Source organism: Culex quinquefasciatus, chromosome 3, assembly GCF_015732765.1.
Source record: "Culex quinquefasciatus strain JHB chromosome 3, VPISU_Cqui_1.0_pri_paternal, whole genome shotgun sequence".
Lineage (NCBI taxonomy): Eukaryota > Metazoa > Arthropoda > Insecta > Diptera > Culicidae > Culex > Culex quinquefasciatus.
In genome coordinates this window covers 44630495-44653805 of record NC_051863.1, presented here as the reverse complement: position 1 = coordinate 44653805, position 23311 = coordinate 44630495, and the positions used below count along the sequence as shown (strand labels likewise).

The window sequence follows — 23311 nt, the reverse complement described above, 5'->3', positions numbered from 1 at the left end:
GATGAAATAATTATACTTTACTAATAATTTTGTCGTTTTTTCGAAAGAAAATATTATTTAGAAGTTAAGGGAGCATTCTTTTATTACGTACCGCAAATTTGGGATTTTTGACTTCCCTCCTTCGTAACAAATCGTAAAAGATGATCGTTCCCTCCTATCCCCCCCTCTTGTAACGCGTTACGTAAGGTATTTTTGCAATTTTTTATGAATTCTTGTATGAAAATTTTGCGTTACGTAAAACAATTTTTCAGCATTTTCAGTATACGAACCAATTGCTTCAAAAAGTTTGGCTCTACCATTCATAGTTTTGAAAATATTTATCATCAAACTTCAAAAATCGATTTTCTCGGATAGTACTAAATGGTCGTTGTCACAATATAGCACACAGCTGACGAAATAACAAAACTTGAGCAATTTAAAAAAATCATTAGCCATACCAATGTGGCATAATCTAGTAAGGCCTAACCCATTCAATCTGATCAGATTGAACAGGTTCGGTACAGCGACGCTTGTGTTCTATCCTGTGACACGACCTATCTTGGTATAGTAGACGTGTCATAAATAACAATACAGCACACAAGCGACACTCAAACTTCAAATTCTACCATTCCAACCATTCTAGCGATAACGATGACTTAGCTCCTTATTCTAATGCGGTCATTGGCAACTCCGAGAGCGCTTGTTGCACCCAATAGTTGAGTTCATTCAGCAAAATTTCGTCACGAACCAACGACCGTCGATACAACCAGTAAATTTCACCATTACAAACCCAACGGCGTCTACCAATCGGCCTGAAGCTTCGGGACGACCTCCGTTGAACTTCGCGGCCAGAACGCTTCCAGCTGAAACGTGTAACGTTACGCATTTAAGGCCGCACAAGCTGGTGTGACGGAGTTTTCGCAAGTTGTCGTTCAGTTGCGTTGGCTCAAGTCCGATTAACTGTTACTACATCGAATGCAAATTTCGTTGGTCCGGAAAAAGCCGAACTTAAGCCGATACCGAGGTGGTCACTTCGATAAGTAGAACCTACGGTCGTGGCACATAGTGCTCTGGTGGAACTCGACCTCGCGTGATCACGTGTTACAGGGGATTTGTGCCTAACTTTTTAAAGGTATAAGATGATAGTGCGATTTGGGAGCAAGTGAGATTGTAGCAGATAATTTTAAAATTGTGATTAAACATTTGAGCTATGGCACTGGTGTTACGTAACTTGTACGATTATTATACGTACCTCTTCAAAGAGTATAATGGTGCGTATATAACAACTTCATGATAATTTGTACTAAACAGTGATTCAACCTGTGTCCTCGACAGATCCTCGAGTGGAGCACTATCCGCTGCTGGGATCACCATGGCCCGTGGTTTTGATCATCGCACTATACCTCAAGTTTGTCCAAAACTGGGGCCCATGGGTGATGGAAAATCGGAAACCGTTCTGCCTTAAAACGGTCATGAACGTGTACAACTTTACGCAGATCGTGCTCAACGTGTACATCGGTACGACGGGAATTTACAATTCGATATTTGCCGACGATTACGACTGGGTGTGTGAACCGATCAATCAAAAGTCGAGTCCTGCCAGGAGAAAGCTACTCTTCGTGACCTATTTGTACTTTTTGTCCAAGATTGTGGATCTGTTGGATACAGTGAGTGGTTCAAACAGAAGAGTTGAAGGCAGAGAGTGATTGTGAATATCTTTACTAATTGCAGGTGTTTTTCGTTTTGCGAAAAAAGAACAATCAAATCACGTTTCTGCACATTTATCACCATGCCGGAATGGTGTTTGCCACTTACATCTTCACGAAGTTTGTATCAGGTAAGTAATATCAAATCGGAACAGTTAACATTTAGGTACTAAAAATTAAGCAAATTAAGCTGTGTAAACTTAAATAAAAATGTCAATCTAGTGCATAGCGCCAGATAAAAATGACCAAATGCTTCTGAATTTCTTATTGAAATCAAAAGAATAAGTTTAGCATAGGAAAGTACTTTGTTTACAGTTTTTCAAACTGCAAACTAATAATTTTTTGATTCATTTTGTTTTGAAGTAGAACAAAAAAAACTAGTCGGAAAAATAGCAACCTCGACTGTATTTCTGACGAAAATTATTTAAGTTTTATTCGACTTAATTCGATTGTTTAAAAATAAATTAAGATTTTTTAAGTCCCAAAGTTTATAACTTTTTTATTACCAAAATAAAAACTGACAATGAATTTAACATCGTGATTTAAATTTCTGAGAATATTTTGAACTGTGGTTAGCAGTTTATTCAACGAGTTGCAAATGATGATTTTTTCAGCAGTTGAACTTTAATCGAACGACGTTTATCGAATTGGTTAAATACATCGGCGTAAAAAAACGACTTACATTTTTTTGTACCTCCGATAAGATAGGTTTTTTGTAAAGTGTAATTCTGTGCACAAAAGTCCCATGCAAATGTGTAAAAACAAACTGAAAACTGTCTGATGCCGATTCTCAGTGTACGGGTGCACTGTTTAATCGACCAAAAGAAAAAAAAAAACAAATAAAAAAGGTAAGAGAGAAAAATAACTATTTTCGATATGAATTTTCTGCTAACATTGGGATGGAATCTCCAATAATATGATAGAATTTGCCATCAGCAACACAATTAATGTGTTTTTTTTTTCAGGAATTCATTGCGAAATTGCGAAAAATTGTAAAATCAAAAACACAAACATTGATTTGTTATGGGCTACCATTTGACAGCTAGTGCTTTTGTTGTGGGCTCTCATTTGACAACCGTTCTAATGTCAACTGGTGTCAATTTGCTTTGGTCGGAATAGAGGAGAAAAGCAACTCGCGACAAAATTTTGAGGCTAGAAATTTTGACAGGTATGATTTTCATAAAGTATTCGCCTCCTTTTCTCTCCCACAGAAAACCTGGGAACGAGGTAGCTGTCAAACTAGGCCAAAATGTTAAAGTCACTCACAAAATGAACTTTGAGTGATTTGAGTTCATTTCTGACGTCACGGTTTTCTCCTCTATAGAGGAGAAAAGCAACTCGCGACAAAATTTTGAGGCTAGGAATTTTGACAGGTATGATTTTCATAAAGTACTCGCCTCCTTTTCTCTCCCACAGAAAACTGGGGACAATGTAGCTGTCAAACTAGGCCAAAATGTTAAAGTCACTCACAAAATGAACTTTGAGTGATTTGAGTTCATTTGTGACGTCACGATTTTCTCCTCCACGATCCACGATTAGTCCGATACTTGAGTGATTCAGAAAACATGTTTGAGCAATAAAAAATAGATTTAATAACATTGCTATTTGTTTTAGCTGAGTATTGTTCACGTAATCTGCAAATGCTGTCGTACTTCCGATCTGAGTATTTAGAAAGAATTAAAGAGTAGTTCTCTTTAAAGTTGCAACCAAAATGTTTTTAATTCTTTTAACATTTTCCATCAATTCTTTAGGTCAAAATAAGCCATTTTGCATAATTGGCTTCTCCATACAAGTCTCCGTACAAATTTGGCAACTGTCCATTGAAAAGTGCTATTGAAAAGGATCTTTATGATTTTTTTGTTAAATCATTTGAAAATCAGTCAGTCAGATTTTACAATTGTGCAAGTTTCCATACACATAAAAAATACAAAAGTCGATTTGGGAAATCGTACAGAACTGGTCATAAAAAATAAAATAATTGGAGCTGAAGAAATGTGAATGTCACATCTGTAGTGGTACACAGTAAAAAAAATGTGTAATTTTGGAAGGTTCAATATTACCTCTTTCATGATGTAAATTTACCTTAATTTAGACTGAAAAAGTGACTTTACACCAGAAAAGAGTAAAATTAGACATTTCCAGATGTGAAATTTCACATTTTTCTAACATAAAAGATTTAAAAATTTCTAGATTTTTTACTGTGTATTTTGCACACCTTTCTACCAGCGTTATTGCAAGACATTTGTATTCGAATCTCATTTGATAGGGGAACAGCATGTAATTCCAGTGGCACCTTATATTGACGCATCAGAACTTTGACGTTCAATTCATTACAGTTTCTAAAAAGCATTTTCAGCTGAAACCAAGTAATAAATCGCTTATTGGGAAATAAGTTATCAATTTTCTCATAAAAGTTTAGCTAAAAAAATTCTTCAGTGGTAAACGTGAAATTAGATAAAAATGAGACTGAACTTATATAATAATAAATATTGAAGTCTTTAAACTATTTTCGGTTTGCGGTACTCTTGAAAATTTTCTGCTAACAAAATCTGAACAACAAACCCCTATCACGTGAATTCTAAATGTCTGTCCAAAACAAACCAGGACCTATCGAGAAATTAAAAGTGAGAGTGTGTGCAACATGGAGTTAAACTTTCTATGAATTTGCTGTGAAGGTTACCATGACACTTTGAAAAGTTTAACTCCATGTTGCACGCACACACTCTCACTTTTAATTTCTCGATGGAAAACCTCGAGCACCGTCAGCTGGAACAAACCAGAGCGCTCCAAAGTGAGTAGCATGCCACCTGAAACACAAAATTAGGGTACGTTATCCATTAGTGGACCCCTTTCCTATAGTGGACCCTCTGAAGGGTTTTTGATGAAAAATTCAATAAAATCACAATTTCAAGCGTGTTATTGTCTACAAATCTTTTATTTGGCATGTTCAGCATCATTTAAACCAATGTTGACTGATAATTAACTGTCCCTTTCACCAAAATAAGTGTTTTGAGTTCGACTGAAATCTGAAAATTCTGAAATCAGCCATGGCCACTACACTGAAAATAAAAAGAAGTAATCCAATTCCTAAAATTTAGGAATTTGCCAACTTCTGCCAGAGAAGTCATCCAATTCCTAAATTTGCTGGCCCAATTTAGGAATTCTGATACTTCTTTGGAAAAATGAGCTTAAACTGACAGCAAAGCTTCTCTTGCGCAACTGCGCCATCTGATATTGAAACTCGGAATTATTCTTCAGAGCTTAACAGCCTAAACTTTTCTCTTTCTTTTGTTCTCGAGAGAAGCAGCTCAAGCTTGACTTGTTTCGACAGGATTCTGATGATCGATCCACATAAATGCTAGATTAAAACTTTTCATTTACAAATATATTCAGATGATGAAAATTTAACAATTCGATCAAATAAAAATAATAATATCGAAGTATTAAAAGAATAAAAAGTATAAAAATATATACAAAGTATAAAAAGTATACAAAGTATAAAAAGTATAAAAAGTATAAAAAGAATAAAGAGTTTAAAAAGAATAAAAATTATAAAAAGTATAAAAAGTATAAAAAGTATAAAAAGTATAAAAAGTATAAAAAGTATAAAAGTATAAAAGAATAAAAAGTATAAAAGTATAAAAAGTAAAAATAGTATAAAAAGTATAAAAAGTATAAAAAATTAAAAGAATAAAAGTATACAAAGAATAAAAAGAATAAAAAGTATAAAAGTATAAAATGTATAAAAGAATAAAAAGAATAAAAGAATCAAAAGTATAAGAAGTATAAAAAGTATAAAAAGTATAAAAAAAATGAAAAGTATAAAAAGTATAAAATGTTTTAAAAGTATTAAAAGTATTTAAAGCATGAAAAGTATTTAAAGTATTTAAAGTATTTAAAGTATTTAAAGTATTTAAAGTATTTAAAGTATTTAAAGTATTTAAAGTATTTAAAGTATTTAAAGTATTTAAAGTATTTAAAGTATTTAAAGTATTTAAAGTATTTAAAGTTTTTGAAGTATTTCAAGTATTTCAAGTATTTTAAGTATTTAAAGTATTTTAAGTATTTAAAGTATTTAAAGTATTTAAAGTATTAAAGTTTTTAAAGTATTTAAAGTATTTAAAGTATTTAAAGTATTTAAAGTCTTTAAAGTATTTAAAGTATTTAAAGTACTTAAAGTATTTAAAGTATTTAAAGTATTTAAAGTTTTAAAAGTATTTAAAGTATTTACAGTATTTAAAGTATTTAAAGTATTTTAAGTATTCAAAGTATTTAAAGTATTTTAAGTATTTAAAGTATTTAATGTATTTAAAGTATTTAAAGTATTCAATGTATTTAAAGTTTTTAGAGTATTTAAAGTATTTAAAGTATTTAAAGTATTTAAAGTATTTAAAGTATTTAAAGTATTTAAAGTATTTAAAGTATTTAAAGTATTTAAAGTATTTAAAGTATTTAAAGTATTTAAAGTATTTAAGGTATTTAAAGTATTTAAAGTATATAAAGTATTTAAAGTGTTTAAAGTATTCAAATTATTTAAAGTTTTTGAAGTATTCAAAGTATTTTAAGTTTTCCAAGTATTAAAAGTAAGTATTAAAAGTATTTAAAGTAATTAAAGTATGTAAAGTTTTTAAAGTATTCAAAGTATTCAAAGTATTCAAAGTATTTAAAGTATTTAAAGTATTTAAAGTATTTCAAGTATTTCAAGTATTTAAAGTATTTAAAGTTATTAAAGTATTTAAAGTATTTAAAGTATTTAAAGTATTTAAAGTATTTAAAGTATTTAAAGTATTTAAAGTATTTAAAGTATTTAAAGTATTAAAAGTATTTAAAGTAATTAAAGTATTTAAAGTATTTAAAGTTTATAAAGTATTTAAAGTCTTTAAAGTATTTAAAGTATTTAAAGTATCTAAAGTATTTTAAGTATTTAAAGTATTTAAAGTATTTAAAGAAATTAAAGTATTTAAAGTTTTTAAAATTTATAAAGTATTTAAAGTATTTAAAGTATTTAAAGTATTTAAAGTTTTAAAGTATTTAAAGTATTTAAAGTGTTTAAAGTATTTAAGGTATTTAAAGTATTTAAAGTATCTAAAGTATTTAAAGTATTTAAAGTATTTAAAGTATTTAAAGTATTTAAAGTATTTAAAGTATTTAAAGTATTTAAAGTATTTAAAGTATTTAAAGTATTTAAAGTATTTAAAGTATTTAAAGTATTTAAAGTATTTAAAGTATTTAAAGTATTTAAAGTATTTAAAGTATTTAAAGTATTTAAAGTATTTAAAGTATTTAAAGTATTAAAAGTATTTAAAGTAATTAAAGTATTTAAAGTATTTAAAGTTTATAAAGTATTTAAAGTCTTTAAAGTATTTAAAGTATTTAAAGTATCTAAAGTATTTTAAGTATTTAAAGTATTTAAAGTATTTAAAGAAATTAAAGTATTTAAAGTTATTAAAGTATTTAAAGTATTTAAAGTATTTAAAGTATTTAAAGTATTTAAAGTCTTTAAAGTATTTAAAGTATTTAAAGTATCTAAAGTATTTTAAGTATTTAAAGTATTTAAAGTATTTAAAGAAATTAAAGTATTTAAAGTTATTAAAGTATTTAAAGTATTTAAAGTATTTAAAGTATTTAAAGTATTTAAAGTATTTAAAGTATTTAAAGTATTAAAAGTATTTAAAGTAATTAAAGTATTTAAAGTATTTAAAGTTTATAAAGTATTTAAAGTCTTTAAAGTATTTAAAGTATTTAAAGTATTTAAAGTATTTAAAGTATTTAAAGTATTTAAAGTATTTAAAGTATTTAAAGTATTAAAAGTATTTAAAGTAATTAAAGTATTTAAAGTATTTAAAGTTTATAAAGTATTTAAAGTCTTTAAAGTATTTAAAGTATTTAAAGTATTTAAAGTATTTAAAGTATTTAAAGTATTTAAAGTATTAAAAGTATTTAAAGTAATTAAAGTATTTAAAGTATTTAAAGTTTATAAAGTATTTAAAGTCTTTAAAGTATTTAAAGTATTTAAAGTATCTAAAGTATTTAAAGTATTTAAAGTATTTAAAGTATTTAAAGTTATTAAAGTATTTAAAGTATTTAAAGTATTTAAAGTATTTAAAGTATTTAAAGTATTTAAAGTATTTAAAGTATTTAAAGTATTTAAAGTATTTAAAGTATTAAAAGTATTTAAAGTAATTAAAGTATTTAAAGTATTTAAAGTTTATAAAGTATTTAAAGTCTTTAAAGTATTTAAAGTATTTAAAGTATCTAAAGTATTTTAAGTATTTAAAGTATTTATAGTATTTAAAGAAATTAAAGTATTTAAAGTTTTTAAAATTTATAAAGTATTTAAAGTATTTAAAGTATTTAAAGTTTTTAAAGTATTTAAAGTATTTAAAGTGTTTAAAGTATTTAAGGTATTTAAAGTATTTAAAGTATCTAAAGTATTTAAAGTATTTAAAGTATTTAAAGTATTTAAAGTATTTAAAGTATATAAAGTATTTAAAGTGTTTAAAGTATTTAAAGTATTTAAAGTTTTTAAAGTATTTCAAGTATTTCAAGTATTTTAAGTATTTAAAGTATTTTAAGTATTTAAAGTATTTAAAGTATTTAAAGTATTTAAAGTATTAAAGTTTTTAAAGTAATAAAAGTATTTAAAGTTTTTAAAGTATCTAAAGTATTCAAAGTATTTAAAGTATTTAAAGTATTTAAAGTTTTTAAAGTATTTCAAGTATTTCAAGTATTTTAAGTATTTAAAGTATTTAAAGTATTTAAAGTATTTAAAGTATTTAAAGTATTTAAAGTATTTAAAGTATTAAAGTTTTTTAAGTATTTAAAGTATTTTAAGTTTTCCAAGTATTAAAAGTAAGTATTAAAAGTATTTAAAGTAATAAAAGTATTTAAAGTTTTTAAAGTATCTAAAGTATTTAAAGTATTTAAAGTATTTAAAGTGTTTAAAGTATTTAAAGTATTTAAAGTATTTAAAGTATTTAAAGTATTTAAAGTATTTAAAGTATTTAAAGTATTTAAAGTATTTAAAGTATTTAAAGTATTTAAAGTATTTAAAGTATTTAAAGTATTTAAAGTATTTAAAGTATTTAAAGTTTTTAAAGTATTTCAAGTATTTCAAGTATTTTAAGTATTTAAAGTATTTTAAGTATTTAAAGTATTTAAAGTATTTAAAGTATTAAAGTTTTTAAAGTATTTAAAGTATTTAAAGTATTTAAAGTATTTAAAATATTTAAAGTCTTTAAAGTATTTAAAGTATTTAAAGTATTTAAAGTATTTAAAGTATTTAAAGTATTTAAAGTATTTACAGTATTTAAAGTATTTAAAGTATTTAAGGAATTTAAGGTATTTAAAGTATTTAAAGTATATAAAGTATTTAAAGTGTTTAAAGTATTTAAATTATTTAAAGTTTTTGAAGTATTCAAAGTATTTTAAGTTTTCCAAGTATTAAAAGTAAGTATTAAAAGTATTTAAAGTAATTAAAGTATGTAAAGTTTTAAAGTATTCAAAGTATTCAAAGTATTCAAAGTATTTAAAGTATTTAAAGTATTTAAAGTATTTCAAGTATTTAAAGTATTTAAAGTTATTAAAGTATTTAAAGTATTTAAAGTATTTAAAGTATTTAAAGTATTTAAAGTATTTAAAGTATTTAAAGTATTTAAAGTATTTAAAGTATTTAAAGTATTTAAAGTATTTACAGTATTTAAAGTATTTAAAGTATTTTAAGTATTCAAAGTATTTTAAGTATTTTAAGTATTTAAAGTATTTAATGTATTTAAAGTATTTAAAGTATTCAAAGTATTTAAAGTTTTTAAAGTATTTAAAGTATTTAAAGTATTTAAAGTATTTAAAGTATTTAAAGTATTTAAAGTATTTAAAGTATTTAAAGTATTTAAAGTATTTAAAGTATTTAAAGTATTTAAAGTATTTAAAGTATTTAAGGTATTTAAAGTATTTAAAGTATATAAAGTATTTAAAGTGTTTAAAGTATTTAAATTATTTAAAGTTTTTGAAGTATTTAAAGTATTTTAAGTTTTCCAAGTATTAAAAGTAAGTATTAAAAGTATTTAAAGTAATTAAAGTATGTAAAGTTTTTAAAGTATTCAAAGTATTCAAAGTATTTAAAGTATTTAAAGTATTTAAAGTATTTCAAGTATTTAAAGTATTTAAAGTTATTAAAGTATTTAAAGTATTTAAAGTATTTAAAGTATTTAAAGTATTTAAAGTATTTAAAGTATTTAAAGTATTTAAAGTATTTAAAGTATTTAAAGTATTTAAAGTATTTAAAGTATTAAAAGTATTTAAAGTAATTAAAGTATTTAAAGTATTTAAAGTTTATAAAGTATTTAAAGTCTTTAAAGTATTTAAAGTATTTAAAGTATTTAAAGTATTTAAAGTATTTAAAGTATTTAAAGTATTTAAAGTATTTAAAGTAATTAAAGTATTTAAAGTTTTTAAAATTTATAAAGTATTTAAAGTATTTAAAGTATTTAAAGTATTTAAAGTGTTTAAAGTATTTAAAGTATTTAAAGTATTTAAAGTATCTAAAGTATTTAAAGTATTTAAAGTATTTAAAGTATTTAAAGTATTTAAAGTATTTAAAGTATATAAAGTATTTAAAGTGTTTAAAGTATTTAAAGTATTTAAAGTATTTAAAGTTTTTTAAGTATTTAAAGTATTTTAAGTTTTCCAAGTATTAAAAGTAAGTATTAAAAGTATTTAAAGTAATAAAAGTATTTAAAGTTTTTAAAGTATTCAAAGTATTCAAAGTATTTAAAGTATTTAAAGTATTTAAAGTATTTAAAGTATTTAAAGTATTTAATGTATTTAAAGTATTTAAAGTATTTAAAGTATTTAAAGTATTTAAAGTATTTAAAGTATTTAAAGTATTTAAAGTATTTAAAGTTTTTTAAGTATTTAAAGTATTTTAAGTTTTCCAAGTATCTAAAGTATTTAAAGTATTTTAAGTATTTTAAGTATTAAAAGTATTTAAAGTAATTAAAGTATTTAAAGTATTTAAAGTTTATAAAGTATTTAAAGTTTTTAAAGTATTTAAAGTATTTAAAGTATTTAAAGTATTTAAAGTATTTAAAGTATTTTAAGTATTTTAAGTATTTTAAGTATTTTAAGTATTTTAAGTATTTAAAGTATTTAAAGTAATTAAAGTATTTAAAGTATTTAGAGTTTATGAAGTATTTAAAGTATTTAAAGTATTTAAAGTTTTTAAAGTATTTAAAGTATTTAAAGTTTTTAAACTATTTTATTCAATTCCTACTTGACAGCTCGTTCAAACGGAACCATAGTTTATCAATCGAAAAAATGTGGTCTTGTCATTTAATTTTAATTTAATCAATAAAATAAAAAAAGTGATAAGAAATGGTTCTAACTCGGGCTTAAACTTGTTTTTACAGTTGTACATAAAAATTTACATATGGACCCTATTGAGGAATTTTATAATTGTAGAATTTTGGAGTATATAACTTATTGTTTTACAATGACTAACTGTCACTTTATAAACATCGACTGTCACTGGTTTAACATAAAATAATGACAAAATCTAGGACAAAATATTTCACACAGCTCTAAACTTCTGGAATTTTATTTTATTTCCATGCCCTTTTAATATGACCAGCATCCATAATGCACAGACAAAAAATTACAGATTTATAAATTTCGTCTAAAAATTTTCTTCAAAGAATATTTAAATAAATTTATAATTAAAGCTACGTCATATTTGTATGACCCTTTAATGTTCGTTATTTTCGAACAACCCGTTGAATGTAAAGCTCATTTGACGCAGCAAGCAAACCTGAAAAGTGGTTGAATCGTCTGGACTTGATTTCCGCAAAATGTTCCCGAATTTCTAACCAGAATGGACAATTTTGGGAAATCCGTCTCTTTTGACCGGTCATCGGACGTTCCGGATTGTATTCCCTGGTAAGTTCACTGAAAATCAGGCTGAATTTGGATGTTTTTGATAAAAAAATGCACGATTTGTTTCAGATTTCCCCACTTCTCGGCAGCCTTGGAAGCCGCGGCTTCATGAGAGACTCCTTCTTGGGAACCATGTTCCGGATCAACGATGTAAAGGTGAGGATCATGTGGTGAAAAGGAAAATCGGTGCTGATTCTGAAATCGGAACACATCTCCGGGGTAGTTGATCGCCAAACTTTTCTAACCTGCTTTTCTTTTTGCCGTTTCAGTGACATCCAGCTCCAGATGGCAACGTCCCGGCCAAGTTTTCGAAGAACCGGTGCAAACAAACGGAATATGTTCAACCCGGAATCAAAGGCGGACGACCGCTGGACTCTACTGGAACCTTCCGTCGATTTCAAAATGCAGTTTTGTTGTGAAAATGCTACACTGAAATAAAAAAAAAGGAAAAAATTCCTTTATTCTAGGAATTTTGCCCCTTTCCTTATTTAGTAATTTGGCTTCCTTCTTCCAAAGAAGTTACCAAATTCCTAAATTTGACAGCATGCTTTGCCAGCCAGAATTGACTGGTGGCGCCAACTTCATTTGACTTATTGAACTACAAAAAAGCTCCAAAAGCTTATTTAAGCACTGCAAAGCGACATCTGGTGGTAAAATAATTTTGTGGGTGAAAGCTCGTGAAGTGACATCTGGTGGCGGTTGACAGAAACATAATTGTTTATTTTCATTGTGTTATTTTAATGTTGTTGAAATGAAAAAACACTCCAAAAAGCAAATTTTATTGATATTCTTCCCTAAATACACAATAAAATAATGAATACACTAAAATGCCAACCAGGAACACCATCCTCCTCGGATTGGAACCAGTCAGAACCTGCCTTTCTGCAGCGGAATGCATCGTTGTTCCGGGTGAAATCGACGGAAGGTTCCAGTAGAGTCCAGCGGTCGTCCGCCTTTGATTCCGGGTTGAACATATTCCGTTTGTTTGCACCGGTTCTTCGAAAACTTGGCCGGGACGTTGCCATCTGGAGCTGGATGTCACTGAAACGGCAAAAAGAAAAGCAGGTTAGAAAAGTTTGGCGATCAACTACCCCGGAGATGTGTTCCGATTTCAGAATCAGCACCGATTTTCCTTTTCACCACATGATCCTCACCTTTACATCGTTGATCCGGAACATGGTTCCCAAGAAGGAGTCTCTCATGAAGCCGCGGCTTCCAAGGCTGCCGAGAAGTGGGGAAATCTGAAACAAATCGTGCATTTTTTTATCAAAAACATCCAAATTCAGCCTGATTTTCAGTGAACTTACCAGGGAATACAATCCGGAACGTCCGATGACCGGTCAAAAGAGACGGATTTCCCAAAATTGTCCATTCTGGTTAGAAATTCGGGAACATTTTGCGGAAATCAAGTCCAGACGATTCAACCACTTTTCAGGTTTGCTTGCTGCGTCAAATGAGCTTTACATTCAACGGGTTGTTCGAAAATAACGAACATTAAAGGGTCATACAAATATGACGTAGCTTTAATTATAAATTTATTTAAATATTCTTTGAAGAAAATTTTTAGACGAAATTTATAAATCTGTAATTTTTTGTCTGTGCATTATGGATGCTGGTCATATTAAAGGGCATGGAAATAAAATAAAATTCCAGAAGTTTAGAGCTGTGTGAAATATTTTGTCCTAGATTTTGTCATTATTTTATGTTAAACCAGTGACAGTCGATGTTTATAAAGTGACAGTTAGTCATTGTAAAACAATAAGTTATATACTCCAAAATTCTACAATTATAAAATTCCTCAATAGGGTCCATATGTAAATTTTTATGTACAACTGTAAAAACAAGTTTAAGCCCGAGTTAGAACCATTTCTTATCACTTTTTTTATTTTATTGATTAAATTAAAATTAAATGACAAGACCACATTTTTTCGATTGATAAACTATGGTTCCGTTTGAACGAGCTGTCAAGTAGGAATTGAATAAAATAGTTTAAAAACTTTAAATACTTTAAATACTTTAAAAACTTTAAATACTTTAAATACTTTAAATACTTCATAAACTCTAAATACTTTAAATACTTTAATTACTTTAAATACTTTAAATACTTTAAATACTTAAAATACTTAAAATACTTAAAATACTTAAAATACTTAAAATACTTAAAATACTTTAAATACTTTAAATACTTTAAATACTTTAAATACTTTAAATACTTTAAAAACTTTAAATACTTTATAAACTTTAAATACTTTAAATACTTTAATTACTTTAAATACTTTTAATACTTAAAATACTTAAAATACTTTAAATACTTTAGATACTTGGAAAACTTAAAATACTTTAAATACTTAAAAAACTTTAAATACTTTAAATACTTTAAATACTTTAAATACTTTAAATACTTTAAATACTTGAAATACTTTAAATACATTAAATACTTTAAATACTTTAAATACTTTAAATACTTTAAATACTTTAAATACTTTGAATACTTTGAATACTTTAAAAACTTTAAATACTTTTATTACTTTAAATACTTTTAATACTTACTTTTAATACTTGGAAAACTTAAAATACTTTAAATACTTAAAAAACTTTAAATACTTTAAATACTTTAAATACTTTAAACACTTTAAATACTTTATATACTTTAAATACTTTAAATACTTTAAATACTTTAATTACTTTAAATACTTTTAATACTTTAAATACTTTAAATACTTTAAATACTTTAAATACTTTAAATACTTTAAATACTTTAAATACTTTAAATACTTTAAATACTTTAAATACTTTAATAACTTTAAATACTTTAAATACTTGAAATACTTTAAATACTTTAAATACTTTAAATACTTTGAATACTTTGAATACTTTGAATACTTTAAAACTTTACATACTTTAATTACTTTAAATACTTTTAATACTTTTAATACTTGGAAAACTTAAAATACTTTAAATACTTCAAAACTTTAAATAATTTAAATACTTTAAACACTTTAAATACTTTATATACTTTAAATACTTTAAATACCTTAAATACTTTAAATACTTTAAATACTTTAAATACTTTAAATACTTTAAATACTTTAAATACTTTAAATACTTTAAATACTTTAAATACTTTAAATACTTTAAATACTTTAAATACTTTAAAAACTTTAAATACTTTGAATACTTTAAATACTTTAAATACATTAAATACTTTAAATACTTAAAATACTTAAAATACTTTGAATACTTAAAATACTTTAAATACTTTAAATACTGTAAATACTTTAAATACTTTAAATACTTTAAATACTTTAAATACTTTAAATACTTTAAATACTTTAAATACTTTAAATACTTTAAATACTTTAAATACTTTAATAACTTTAAATACTTTAAATACTTGAAATACTTTAAATACTTTAAATACTTTAAATACTTTGAATACTTTGAATACTTTGAATACTTTAAAAACTTTACATACTTTAATTACTTTAAATACTTTTAATACTTACTTTTAATACTTGGAAAACTTAAAATACTTTGAATACTTCAAAAACTTTAAATAATTTAAATACTTTAAACACTTTAAATACTTTATATACTTTAAATACTTTAAATACCTTAAATTCTTTAAATACTTTAAATACTTTAAATACTTTAAATACTGTAAATACTTTAAATACTTTAAATACTTTAAATACTTTAAATACTTTAAATACTTTAAATACTTTAAATACTTTAAATACTTTAAAGACTTTAAATATTTTAAATACTTTAAATACTTTAAATACTTTAAATACTTTAAAAACTTTAATACTTTAAATACTTTAAATACTTTAAATACTTAAAATACTTTAAATACTTAAAATACTTTAAATACTTAAAATACTTGAAATACTTGAAATACTTTAAAAACTTTAAATACTTTAAATACTTTAAATACTTTAAATACTTTAAATACTTTAAATACTTTAAATACTTTAAATACTTTAAATACTTTAAATACTTTAAATACTTTAAATACTTTAAATACTTTAAATACTTTAAATACTTTAAATACTTTAAATACTTTAAATACTTTAAATACTTTAAATACTTTAAATACTTTAAATACTTTAAATAACTTTAAATACTTTAAATACTTTTAACTTAAACTTTAAATACTTTAAAACTTTAATACTTTAAATACTTTAAATACTTTAATACTTTAAATACTTTAAATACTTTAAATACTTTAAATACTTTAAATACTTTAAATACTTTAAATACTTTAAATACTTTAAAACTTTAAATACTTTAAATACTTTAAATACTTTAAATACTTTAAATACTTTAAATACTTTAAATACTTTAAATACTTTAAATACTTTAAATACTTTAAATACTTTAAAGATTTAAATACTTTAAATTTAAATACTTTAAACACTTTAAATACTTTAAATACTTTAAAAACTTTAAATACTTTAAATACTTTAAATACTTTAAATACTTTATAAATTTTAAAAACTTTAAATACTTTAATTTCTTTAAATACTTTAAATACTTTAAATACTTAAAATACTTTAGATACTTTAAATACTTTAAATACTTTAAAGACTTTAAATACTTTATAAACTTTAAATACTTTAAATACTTTAATTACTTTAAATACTTTTAATACTTTAAATACTTTAAATACTTTAAATACTTTAAATACTTTAAATACTTTAAATACTTTAAATACTTTAAATACTTTAAATACTTTAATAACTTTAAATACTTTAAATACTTTAAATACTTTAAATACTTTAGATACTTTAAATACTTTAAATACTTTAAAGACTTTAAATACTTTATAAACTTTAAATACTTTAAATACTTTAATTACTTTAAATACTTTTAATACTTTAAATACTTTAAATACTTTAAATACTTTAAATACTTTAAATACTTTAAAGACTTTAAATACTTTATAAACTTTAAATACTTTAAATACTTTAATTACTTTAAATACTTTTAATACTTTAAATACTTTAAATACTTTAAATACTTTAAATACTTTAAATACTTTAAATACTTTATATACTTTAAAGACTTTAAATACTTTATAAACTTTAAATACTTTAAATACTTTAATTACTTTAAATACTTTTAATACTTTAAATACTTTAAATACTTTAAATACTTTAAATACTTTAAATACTTTAAATACTTTAATAACTTTAAATACTTTAATTTCTTTAAATACTTTAAATACTTTAAATACTTAAAATACTTTAGATACTTTAAATACTTTAAATACTTTAAAGACTTTAAATACTTTAAATACTTTAAATACTTTAAATACTTTAAATACTTTAATAACTTTAAATACTTTAATTTCTTTAAATACTTTAATTACTTTAAATACTTAAAATACTTTAGATACTTTAAATACTTTAAATACTTTAAAGACTTTAAATACTTTATAAACTTTAAATACTTTAAATACTTTAATTACTTTAAATACTTTTAATACTTTAAATACTTTAAATACTTTAAATACTTTAAATACTTTAAATACTTTAAATACTTTAAATACTTTAAATACTTTAAATACTTTAAATACTTTAAATACTTTAAATACTTTAAATACTTTAAATACTTTAAATACTTTAAATACTTTAAATACTTTAAATACTTTAAATACTTTAAATACTTTAAATACTTTAGATACTTTAAATACTTTAAATACCTTAAATACTTTAAACACTTTAAATACTTTAAATACTTTAAAAACTTTAAATACTTTAAATACTTTAAATACTTTAAATACTTTATAAATTTTAAAAACTTTAAATACTTTAATTTCTTTAAATACTTTAAATACTTTAAATACTTAAAATACTTTAGATACTTTAAATACTTTAAATACTTTAAAGACTTTAAATACTTTATAAACTTTAAATACTTTAAATACTTTAATTACTTTAAATACTTTTAATACTTTAAATACTTTAAATACTTTAAATACTTTAAATACTTTAAATACTTTAAATACTTTAAATACTTTAAATACTTTAAATACTTTAATAACTTTAAATACTTTAAATACTTGAAATACTTTAAATACTTTAAATACTTTAAATACTTTGAATACTTTGAATACTTTGAATACTTTAAAACTTTACATACTTTAATTACTTTAAATACTTTTAATACTTACTTTTAATACTTGGAAAACTTAAAATACTTTGAATACTTCAAAAACTTTAAATAATTTAAATACTTTAAACACTTTAAATACTTTATATACTTTAAATACTTTAAATACCTTAAATACTTTAAATACTTTAAATACTTTAAATACTTTAAATACTTTAAATACTTTAAATACTTTAAATACTTTAAATACTTTAAATACTTTAAATACTTTAAATACTTTAAATACTTTAAATACTTTAAATACTTTAAATACTTTAAAAACTTTAAATACTTTGAATACTTTAAATACTTTAAATACATTAAATACTTTAAATACTTAAAATACTTTAAATACTTTGAATACTTAAAATACTTTAAATACTTTAAATACTGTAAATACTTTAAATACTTTAAATACTTTAAATACTTTAAATACTTTAAATACTTTAAATACTTTAAATACTTTAAATACTTTAAAGACTTTAAATACTTTAAATACTTTAAATACTTTAAATACTTTAAAAACTTTAATACTTTAAATACTTTAAATACTTTAAATACTTAAAATACTTTAAATACTTAAAATACTTGAAATACTTGAAATACTTCAAAAACTTTAAATACTTTAAATACTTTAAATACTTTAAATACTTTAAATACTTTAAATACTTTAAATACTTTAAATACTTTAAATACTTTAGATACTTTAAATACTTTAAATACTTTAAATACTTTAAATACTTTAAATACTTTAAATACTTTAAATACTTTTCATGCTTTAAATACTTTTAATACTTTTAAAACATTTTATACTTTTTATACTTTTCATTTTTTTATACTTTTTATACTTTTTATACTTCTTATACTTTTGATTCTTTTTATTCTTTTTATTCTTTTTATACATTTTATACTTTTTATACTTTTTATTCTTTTTATTCTTTGTATACTTTTTATTCTTTTAATTCTTTTTATACTTTTTATACTTTTTATACTATTTTTACTTTTTATACTTTTTATACTTTTTATTCTTTTTATACTTTTTATACTTTTTATACTTTTTATACTTTTTATACTTTTTATACTTTTTATACTTTTTATAATTTTTATTCTTTTTAAACTCTTTATTCTTTTTATACTTTTTATACTTTTTATACTTTGTATACTTTTTATACTTTGTATATATTTTTATACTTTTTATTCTTTTAATACTTCGATATTATTATTTTTTATTTGATCGAATTGTTAAATTTTCATCATCTGAATATATTTGTAAATGAAAAAGTTTTAATCTAGCATTTATGTGGATCGATCATCAGAATCCTGTCGAAACAAGTCAAGCTTGAGCTGCTTCTCTCGAGAACAAAAGAAAGAGAAAAGTTTAGGCTGTTAAGCTCTGAAGAATAATTCCGAGTTTCAATATCAGATGGCGCAGTTGCGCAAGAGAAGCTTTGCTGTCAGTTTAAGCTCATTTTTCCAAAGAAGTATCAGAATTCCTAAATTGGGCCAGCAAATTTAGGAATTGGATGACTTCTCTGGCAGAAGTTGGCAAATTCCTAAATTTTAGGAATTGGATTACTTCTTTTTATTTTCAGTGTACAAAGAGTATTGAAAAAGTGCTTAAAATATTGAAAATTTGTGAAAAATGTGCTTCGGCTCTACTAGGGGGTCCACTAATGGTTAAAATACCCTACCACCCCACTCCTCCTGTCCCGATTCATCCCCTTTGACGAGTCGAAGTAATTGTGCAACAGGGCGTGCGCGCGTTTCTGGGTATATATTTTCTCCAGATTCAACATTAATTTTGCATTCTTTCATTTGAAAACTGTCTTAACGGTGTTGTTTTGCTGGTTTTGAACAGAATTTTGGAGGAAAAACAGCAGCACCAACAATCCATATTACATGTGGCTTGTGGGTGTTGTGTTCGGAAACGAGCGAAGAAAGGATAATGTTGGTGTTTTGAACATTTTCAGCAATGTGGGAATGAATAAATCTTACGTTTTTTTTCTAGATTGCTACTCAAGTATTTATTGGTGATCAGAGCGGTTGAATTCTGAAGCAACACGAGAAAAGGGCGGATACGCATTTTGACAGTTTGAACTATTTTGATAATTCATAAGCTTCAGGAAACTATTTCACAAAATTCGAAGTGTAAAACAATAGCTACAACAAAATAGTTCAAATGTTGCTCCAGAATTGGTTATGTTAGATGTTTTAAAGTAACCTAGCTGATGTGATTCAGATTATTTGAATTGATAATTTTTCATGTATAAATCAATAACCAGAATGTCTGTGAGAAAAATTGTAGTACTCTTAAAGAATTGTGGAATTTCTTTCTTTTCAGGCAGCCACGCCACTTTGCTTGGGCTGATCAACAGTTGGGTGCATGTTATCATGTACTTTTACTACTTCCTGACCTCGTTCCGGCCTGAGCTGAAAAACTCCCTGTGGTGGAAGAAGCACATCACGCAAGTTCAACTGGTGGGTACACACATCGCACAAATACACACTCAATCGTCCTTCCGGGTGTAACTGCCACGTGGCATGAGTTTTCGCTTTTGCCAAGAAAATAAATTGTACTATTTGACTTTAGGCAATTGAACAATTAACCCAATGTCACTTAACCGTTTTGTTTTCTTGCAGATCCAATTCCTGATACTGATGGTGCACTTTGGACTTCCGCTGGTGTTCGGGTACTGTAACTACCCGGTCTACTTGCTGTTCATCGGCTTCACGCAGAACGTGTTCATGTTTACGCTGTTTGCCGACTTTTACGTGAAGGCATACATCAAGAAGCGAAAGCCCAAATCGGTGACCTCCTAGAATGGCCCGTACTAAACCTAGAGCAGTTGATTAAATTTTAATGAGAGAATATTTAAATGTTTAAAACCACTAAACACACACACCAAACCGCACAAACTGCATCGCAAGCAAACTCATAGATATTGCCGAACCCGGATTATACTCGCATAACCGCACCACAAGCCACTACATTTAAAGTCCAACGAAAGCGACGTCGACTAGCTGTTTAGCATAGCAATAGGTTAAACCTTGTATTTATCAGTAGTTTTGTACTGCTCACAGCCGTTGGTTCCCGTGATCGCGAAAGGCGATGGGAAGCCAACTTGCAAATGCAAATGAATTATATATTAGAATAAAATGGCTTATTTCAATTGACCATGTGCTTTTGCTTCTTACCTTGTAGATCAATAATAGTTTAAATTTTTAGGTGTTCTATATAGGTGTTTCCTCCCATGTTTTAAAATTCCACTCAACGATACAATATCTTTTGATTCATGATTCATTAGGAGATAAATTTCTTTATTGAATGAGTGCTTCACAAAGTCACTCACACAGTCATTGACTTCCCTTTAGAAATACATTCGCTTAGAGAACGGTCGTTTGACATTCTATCGAGATTTCGATCAACTGTCCCATGATCGCATTTAAATGACTTCTGTCATCACGCAGCAAACATATGGAAGAGAGAGAGACGAAAAACGAGAGAAATAGTACATTTCTATTCCATTTCTCATCATTTTGTTGGCACACAAACCCACACGCAAGATGAGAAAGTAGCCATCAATATCTTTTTACTTGCGCTAACGTTTTCAAAGCGCTTAAGATATGAAATTGCTTCCAACTACGGGCAACATGTTTTTTGAACATTAGTTAGTCACTCACTTGAAAAATAATCCGAAAACATGTAAATAATTAGCAAGCGCCATAAAAACAAAAACGCGCCAAGTCATTTGACGTTTGACTATTGACGACCCATTCCAATCGAAGGCTGAAGAAAACCGAGCGATAAGCGAAGGCAAACAAAGAACAAAGGGTGGCCACCAACCCCACCAGCAGCGCTTGTTGGCGTGAGCCAGTGCACTATGGGGTTTCAGGCGGCCATAAATCGAAAAACCGACATACTCTAATTATTTTTTTTGGTATTTTTTTCGAAAATAAACATTCTAACTAAGAAAAATCCAGAGTTTGAAAGTTGTAGGTTCAAAATTCACTGAATTGGAGACCTTCAAAGGCGAAAATGGTAAGAAAAAACATGTTTTTTGACAAAAAAATGATTATTTTTCATAGTTGTACTGTGTAGCTGTTTATGTATTTTTTCCTGCATCATTATATATATATTCAGAAAGGTAATTGATTCAACTTTTCAATAACATTTTACAAACACACTTTTACAGGCTAAAAAAAATAATAAAAATCAAAAAAGATGGATTTTTATTCAAAATTTAGTTTTTTTCAACTTAGTTAATGGAGTACTTTTTTTGTGTGCATTTGTGCGATCTGAAAATTTTGCAGCTTAAAATTTGAACTATGTCCTAACTTGTCTCCAAATTTCAAAGTGCAATTATGTGCACTTTTTGAGTTATGCCATTTTGAACATTTTGATTCATGCAAGAAAATTAATGATTTCGCGTATACGCTTGGTTAAAATCACATTATTTACCTGCGGAGGCAGAAATGACGTACCTGCTATGTATGTTTTGAAATTGATTTGATATTCATGACTTTGTTGGTACTTAGGTACGTTTAATAAAATTAGAAATTCCTATTCTAAGTATTTTACAGAAACGATTCGTCGAATATTCATATCAGTTCGTTGTTGTGTTCTTTTGAAAGTATGGAGAATAATACCGTAGTGTCCCTGTACGATATAACGAAGCACTATTCTGAAAACGTGAGAACTGCTTTCGAGTATATTTGTAAGAATTACAACATTGCAGAACCATCACATGATCAACTCAGGAAAAACCCACAGAGGAAAAACTACGCGTGCTGTTCTGTAGCTTCAAAACGAGGTATACAAAAGCCTATAGAAGAAGTTCATATTTGAAGTAATCTAACGACAATCGGTTACATAGTGATTTTGATTTAGAAGAATTTATAGTGGAAAACGTGAATTTTGCTAGTGGATCAACCAAAAACGTGGACGAGAATCCATACAATGTTCAATAAAATAAACCGTCTAAAATTCTAAAACACCGCAAAAATCAAATTTTAATTGGAAGGGGATGTGGGGGGGGGGGGGGGTCTTCAAAGAGAGGTGGATTTAAACTCAAGAAAAAGAGGAGGGAGATTGAACGTAAATCAGAAACTTTAACATAGCATAAACCGCCATTCCGTGCATCAAATAGACAGAGCAAGAATATTAAAATTCACCACTTTAATGCATGTGGCCTCAAATATATGAAAAAATTGAAAATCAAACTTTTTTGTTGGAAAAATATCAAAATTCATTTGTTTTCATTATACTAAGTACAAACAACACAAAAAAGTCACAAAAAAGCAAAAAAATATTTTTGGCCGCTAGCTTATATGGAAATACCCCATAGTGCAGTGATGCCAGGAAACTTTCGCTATAAATGCTACTTTTCGTGAGTGTTCGCTTAAAATTTCATCACACTTGGCAGCACTAAGCAGACCCAAAGAGCACTTTTTTTAAATGCTTGTAAAAAGAATAGAATAACTTTTAGTAAAAGTGAAAATAAACAGAAATGTCCACGAAAAGTTGCTCTACTCGTTGGTGT

General features: G+C 24.9%; 1 protein-coding gene and 2 long non-coding RNA genes across 3 annotated transcripts; 2 read left to right on the top strand and 1 right to left on the bottom strand.

The window, feature by feature from the left end:
* The first annotated feature begins 425 nt into the window (after positions 1-425).
* LOC6046869 (elongation of very long chain fatty acids protein 7) lies at positions 426-20945 on the top strand. The gene is made up of 5 exons (XM_038265931.1): positions 426-1250; positions 1315-1646; positions 1711-1816; positions 20113-20249; positions 20412-20945. Exons 1-5 carry the CDS (start codon positions 1190-1192, stop codon positions 20589-20591), a joined length of 816 nt encoding a protein of 271 aa, XP_038121859.1. The 5' UTR covers positions 426-1189; the 3' UTR covers positions 20592-20945.
* Positions 11507-12009, top strand: LOC119770650. The gene is made up of 3 exons (XR_005278929.1): positions 11507-11618; positions 11685-11771; positions 11885-12009. It is a non-coding gene; the product is annotated as an uncharacterized LOC119770650 (long non-coding RNA).
* Positions 12411-13034, bottom strand: LOC119770649. The gene is made up of 3 exons (XR_005278928.1): positions 12923-13034; positions 12770-12856; positions 12411-12656 (listed from the first exon to the last, which is right to left on the bottom strand). It is a non-coding gene; the product is annotated as an uncharacterized LOC119770649 (long non-coding RNA).
* Positions 20946-23311: the final 2366 nt, after the last annotated feature.